The sequence below is a fragment of the Juglans microcarpa x Juglans regia genome, chromosome 3S (assembly GCF_004785595.1).
Source record: "Juglans microcarpa x Juglans regia isolate MS1-56 chromosome 3S, Jm3101_v1.0, whole genome shotgun sequence".
Lineage (NCBI taxonomy): Eukaryota > Viridiplantae > Streptophyta > Magnoliopsida > Fagales > Juglandaceae > Juglans > Juglans microcarpa x Juglans regia.
The window spans coordinates 16,318,482-16,324,936 of record NC_054599.1 but is presented as its reverse complement, the minus strand read 5'-3'; the positions used below and the strand labels follow the sequence as shown (position 1 = coordinate 16,324,936).

Below are 6,455 nucleotides of genomic sequence, written 5' to 3'. Positions count from 1 at the left end.
CCAATCACCAAGCCAAGACTCTAGAGCTCAAAGAATAAGACTTTATCAAAGAACTTCATGCTTAGAGTTTTGGTTTTCCATAACCCTAATGGAGCATGCAATTTCTCTAATGAAATCTCTTGTGCTATGAACCCAAACCAAAGAATTGCATACCATATATGATACTATCATCATTAGAACTGAAAATACCTAAGATTATATAACATTTCAACACAAAACCCCAATACAAAAAATACATGCTAGCTGAATCCTTAAACTCCAACATCCTCAATATTCAATCATTAAACCTTAAGGAATATTATTCCAACACTCAACCAACAAGATCTTAACTTAGAGTAACATAAAATAGGATTGGAGGGGTTGAGAAAAAAACTTACCAAGCTAATCACAAGAGGAAAAGTCTAGCTCCTTCTAACTCTACTTCACTCACTCGGTTTGCTCTCAAATTTGCCAAAGTGTGAAAGTTGGCTTGTGTGCAAGTAAGGAGAGATGGTGGGGAATGTGGCACTAAGAGGGATGAAGGAGGGACTGCTTGTGGTTGGTTAGGGTAGGGCGTGGGTGATGGGAAGGTTGTTTGGTGGCTTGGACAAAAATCTTTGGTGGTTGGGCTATGAAGTTGACTAATTGAGTGGGTGATGGGAGTGGGTGGTTTGCTTGAGCATGAGGGTCACTGTTTGGGCTGAAAAGAAAGTAAATGGTAGACATGGAGGTGGTTATTCAAGGGTAGCATTGCTTATGGAAGGAGGGAAAGAGCGGAGGCCATTCGGTTGGTGCATTTTCCTTAGCAACCGATTGTTTTAGTTTGGGGTTTGGTTGAGGTTTCAAGTTCTAATTCAATGGGGGTTGGTCATGGGTGGTACTATGGTGTAATAGAGGAGCATGTGCTTGTAAGAGGAATACATGGAGGCATGATGGTTGCTTGTAAAAATCTCATAAGTCAAGTGGGAAAAGGATGGACAAAACCGAGTGAAGCATGGAGGTCATTTGGGGTTTCAGTTTCAATTTGGGGTTTGGGGTTTCAATTTCAATTTGGGGTTTGGGATCTCAAACCTCCTTTTGAGGTCTAGTCAAGAAGGTACATGTGTAGGTGAAAGGGTATAGTGGTTGTAAGAGAGGCATGGGCATGCAAGAGAGCATAAGGTTTGCTTGATTTTCACTCAACCTCCTACATGGCGATGTAATAGCTGGTTGGTGACGTGGTGAGTTAGGTGCCATGTGGCGTTCTCCGATTGACCCATTTACTAAGTTAATGAACCGAAATTTAACCTAGTCTTCTATCTATGAAATTTCTCCTAAGTTTTCATGGCCTATTAACAATCTAACTAAAAGAAATTATGGCCTTCGAATTTCTTTAAGGGCATTATAGTCACTACTCTTATTTAAACTCACTCTTCATATTTTTCCATTTCCTATCGTTGTGCCTTCTTCCCAAAACCCTAATTGCTTCTTATAGTGGTACTCTCCTCAAAACCCTAACTCTTCATTTCTCAATTTTTTATTTTCAATATCCGTTGTTGCCAATAGCCCCTACTAACGCTTCTCGCTTCGGTTCTCATGGCTCTCGTCCTTTGCATCTCAGTCATCTCCTAACAAGCCTGAGGTGTTAGTTCCTACCACTCGGATGGCTTTGACGGCCATTGTTGGTCTGGTACAACTTCACAAGTAGACCTAGATTTGGTGAGTAACTCATATGGAGTCCTGGGGCCCATCGTCAAGCCATTGATTTGGAGGGATTTTTCGAACGGGTGGCCTTGCATAAATTGTTTCTTATGGGGTTACGACTCCCCTTTTGTCGCCCGGTTCGGGACATTTTGGATTATTTGGGTCTAGTCCCTTCTGAGCTCCACCCTAATGCTGGGAGGATTTTACTGTTGTGTTGCATTGTGTGGCATCGGGTTTGGAGCCTATTGACAAGAAATATCCCGACCTCACTAATCGGGACTTCTTTTATACCCATGGTGTTCGACGTTAAGTAGTTTCCACTCGTGGACTAAGTGTAGGGAGGCGCGTCCGGAGACCAAAGGATTGACACAAGAAATATTTCTCTGTATTTGGTTCAGGTTGAGAATAGCCGGCGGTAGAAGCTAGTTGCCAAGAGTTTCTAGAGGAGGCCAACATTCAACAAGTTTATTCTTTGGACATAACTCTAAGGCGGTTTATATCGATTTTCTTCTTACTTAGGTGAACATTGACCGATTTCTGGTTATGCCAAGTCGTTCACACGTTATTGGACACAACTGTTTTAGGTTCCATCCAATCCTCATGGGCAAAAAAAAAAAGCCACTTCCATTCCACTAGAGCATAAAGGGAAGAAGCCCTGCCTAGATAGTGATTTAGTCCACAGTAAAGATGAAAATTCTAGTGAATCTAGCTCTGAAGGTGCTTCCATACCCTTGGGCATTGCTATCTAGGGGCATGCTTCATCGCTTCCTAGAGGTAGTGGATCAGTACAACAAGTTGACCAACAATAACACGATCTAGAAAAGTTTGAGGAAGAAGTATTGATATGCTACTTCGAGGCTAAAGTTTTGGAGGAGGAACGTGACACCACGCAAGACAAGCTCCAATGTCTGGAGGAAGAGTTGGAGGAAACCAAACAAAGCTCCTTGGAGTAGCTGGTATGTCGGCTTAGTCAGAGAACACTTGCCAGGAGTTTAGTTTGACCCTTGACTATGTCCAGGGTGAGATAAATTAGCTGGAGGCTCGATTCATGGAGCTAACAAGGACCTTAAGGAACACAACAAGCTGGAGAAGAAAGTCGCGTCACGAAGAGTCACAAGAAGAAATCTCTTGCCTCTAGGAAGAAAGTTGCCAAGCTGGAGGCGGAGTTGAGAGCTTCCAAAGAGAGGGTTGGTCGCCTTTCTCCTTAGCTTGGGGGTTAGGTTATAAACTTGGCATAAGATAAGGAACCACCTATTGAAATCCTTGTGCAAATTTGAGGTCCCTGGTTTTGAAATCCATTCATCCTAGTCGTGCCACATACTAGATCATTGACTTCATGGGCCGAGACATGATGCTTGACGCTTTTCTCCTCCAACTCTAGACTCCTGATTTTTTTATTTTTTATTTTCCTTGTATTTGTATTAGTCTTCAGACAACTACATTTTTTTAAATGAGATTTGGGATATTTTTTCTTTCTATTTGTTGTGCATGCTTGGGCTCTACTACTTGCTATAGAATTGTTAGGGCTGTGTGAATGTTTGGATATTTGTCATGGCAATATATGCTTTAGGTATTCTTGGCTGCACTAACTGTTGTAGGTTTATACACTCAAATGAATGTCAGTACCCTTTGATCTTTGTAAGTGAGTGCAAAGGCACTCGGGCAAGGGTTGACGCACTCAAGGGAGTGTCATCACCCTTTGATCACCATCTGCGAGCACAACAACACTCGGCTTAAAGGGTGAGGGTTGAAACAATGAAGGAAGCATCATCATCCTTTTATAGCCATGGGTGAGTGCAAGGGCACTTGGCTTAAGCGGCGAGGGCTGATGCACTCAAGCTTTTCTTCTCCTTCTGTCATTGTTCCTCCTTTCTTTAAGACTAGGTCTCTGACCTTGAATGATCTGGGCTAGACCCTTCTATTGAGGTAGTGCTCCACTTCCTTTTATTAGCTGCCATTTGCATTTCAGCTTCTTCCATTCTTTCCACCAGCAGGTCGAGATGCTCTTCTAAAAATGGTCACATTTCTCCCATACTCGTAGGTATTTCTTAAGTTTCTCGCCTTTCACTACATATGCTCTCGTCACTTGGCTCAAAACCTCCTGGATATCAACCTTCACATCCACTTCCTTTGCCCCTAATGCTTATGCCACAATGAATCATGTAAACAAGGCCTCATACTCTACCTCATTCCTCTCGGCTTGACTTGGTGCATCATTTTCTGCACTTCTTTGCCTATGGGCTTCATTTTCTCATTGGAGGTTCTCCATTTCGAGAGTCATCTTCGTTAGTCTTTCTTCCATTTTTGCAAATCTACCCTCCATCCTGTTGTTTGCTTGATCACTAGTTGTTGATGTTTCTTGATTGCAGATTACTTGAGAGTTCATTGTTGCTAGCATACAAAAGCACATTGAGATGTCAGGAGATCCCACAGATGATGCAAACTATTACGGACGTATGAGAAAACCTAAATTTTAAGATAATATTTTCGAATTTACCTTATGCGTATTCTTTGACCTCTATTTATATAGGCTGGGCGTGTGATGAGAATGACTTGCCTCATGGCTCGATATTCTCTAATTCTTTTTGGATTGCGATTTGTTAGGGATTCAAACCGTTTTTTATGTTATGGGGAGTCAACACACTGGGTAGATATCACGCTGGGGATTTTTTGTCTTTTATACCATTAAACTGTTGTTAATGATAGTTGAATTTGAATTCCACACAGACGCGTTTCGAGCAATTGGACTTTTGGTTTGCGCTGAGCAGGCCCTTGGCTTTTCGGTTCATGGGCCTTTATGGTACAGTGTTCTGCCCACTCTTCAAGAAGGACTATTTAGCCCTCGAGTAATATCATCATATGGATCGAGCGAATGGTTGAATCGTTGTATTTTCTATTTCATTCTTGTGATGCATGTGAAAGTATTGCAGCATATATTAAACCACCATAATTATCGAAATATGAAATTATTAAAGAAGTATCTTTGCTTCATGTGGCTTCTCCTTGGAAATCGTGTCCACGACAAACTGCTGCATGTTGGTCGAGTATTATGTTTTGAAAAAATAATAATGCTTAATACCCCCATTTCACAATCTTATTTAATTGAGTTGATAAAAGATTATTATATATGTATAACCTTCCAAGATTTTATAAAAATTCAAAAATTTGAAATTGTGAAAAAACTAAGTTTTTTTTTTTTTTTTTTTTAAAGGAGGATGAAACCTCCAGACTTTATTGAGAAACTTCACTTATGACAAAGGAAAACTATGGTTATAAGGACTCTAAAATCAAAGGAAGACCACCACTACAATAAAAAATTAAACAATCTAATTCTTGATTTTCAAATAAGGCTGACCTAATTTATCTATTTTAAGCAAACCTTTTAGAAGGAAAGGAAGATCAGAAAACTTATTCCATATGCAGCTGTAGCCATTTGCTCCTATGCGTGCCAAGAAGTCTGCCGGTGAATTACCTTGTCTATAAATGTGGGATATATTGAAATTCAAACCAGCCAGAATAGTAGTGATTTCCTCCCAGTAGTCTTCAAAGTACCAAAGACCACATCTTAAATTCTTGATCCATTGAAGCACTATTATAGAATCCAACTCCAAGTCAACATGCACTAAATCCAAATTTGCAACAATACGTAAGCTATGTAAAAGACCCATTCCTTCAGCCTGGTTATTTGTACCATGCCCCAAATTGATCACAAAGGCGCTAATGAGGCCGCCATTCGCATTCCGAATCACCCTTCCAGCCCTAATTGTCATGAATTATTCAAGGCGCTACCATCCACATTCAATTTAACTCTCCCCTTTAAAGGTTTGTGCCAATGAACTACCTGTACCCTTTTTTGCTTTAGTGGTTTAATGGGAATGTTAAGGCTTTGGAGCATGGTTTCATCACAGCGTAATAAGGAAGAGCCAATTTTAATTTTCTCACTAACCCAGCCGATCCAATACTTAATCGATAACCAAACCGAATCAACCGACTCCTTAAGGCCCTCCATGGGACATTTACATCTTTGTAACCACAACCTCCAAGTGATAACCAAGGGAATTAAGGCAAGCAATTGTCCTATTTGTGATTTTCTTTTCTTTTCTTTTCTTTTTTTTTTTTTTTTTTGCCTTTTTTGCCTTTTGAAACCAAACCTTCATGATCTCCTTCCATCTACGTCCAGAGACATAATTCATACCCACTTGTAAACTAGCTCTTTTCCAAAATTCAGTAACAAAGTCTCCCAAAGCCAAAACATGATTTTGGTCTTCATATCCTCTATGCTCACAACAATCACATTTAGAAACAATGAGAATACCCACTCTTTTTACCCTATCATCAACACTAAGGGCATTATGTAAACCTTTCCAAATCATAACCGAAATATTTTTGGGAGGCAAGGATGCCATACCCAATCAGCCCATTGAAGTTTAGGTGCTCGAATACGAAGGATATCCCAAGCACTCTTAGTGATAAATTGACCATCCAGATTGCCCTTCCAAACTAAAATATCATCACCTGTCTTGACTTTCCCAAGAGTGCATAGAACCCAACAACCTTTGGATAAGGTCTACATCCCATCCATCTTCCAATTTACAATCCTTCACCCTAAGATTTAGGAGGTCTGAAATTTGCCTACTATCACATAGAGGACCATTTTCTAACCACGGATCCCTCCAAAATGAGATGTTACCATCCTTTACTCTCCACTAATTTTTAAGAATGTCCGGCTCACAAGAGAGGACCATCTTCCAAAACCGACTTCCATTTCCCGGCTTAATAAGAGAAATATGGTT

The 6,455-nt window shown here is 40.4% G+C and overlaps 1 protein-coding gene across 1 annotated transcript; it reads right to left on the bottom strand.

Moving 5' to 3' along the window:
- Positions 1-4,988: 4,988 nt before the first annotated feature.
- On the bottom strand, positions 4,989-5,432 carry LOC121258725. The gene has a single exon (XM_041160267.1). The coding sequence runs from the start codon at positions 5,430-5,432 to the stop codon at positions 4,989-4,991; it is 444 nt and encodes a 147-aa protein (XP_041016201.1).
- Positions 5,433-6,455: the final 1,023 nt, after the last annotated feature.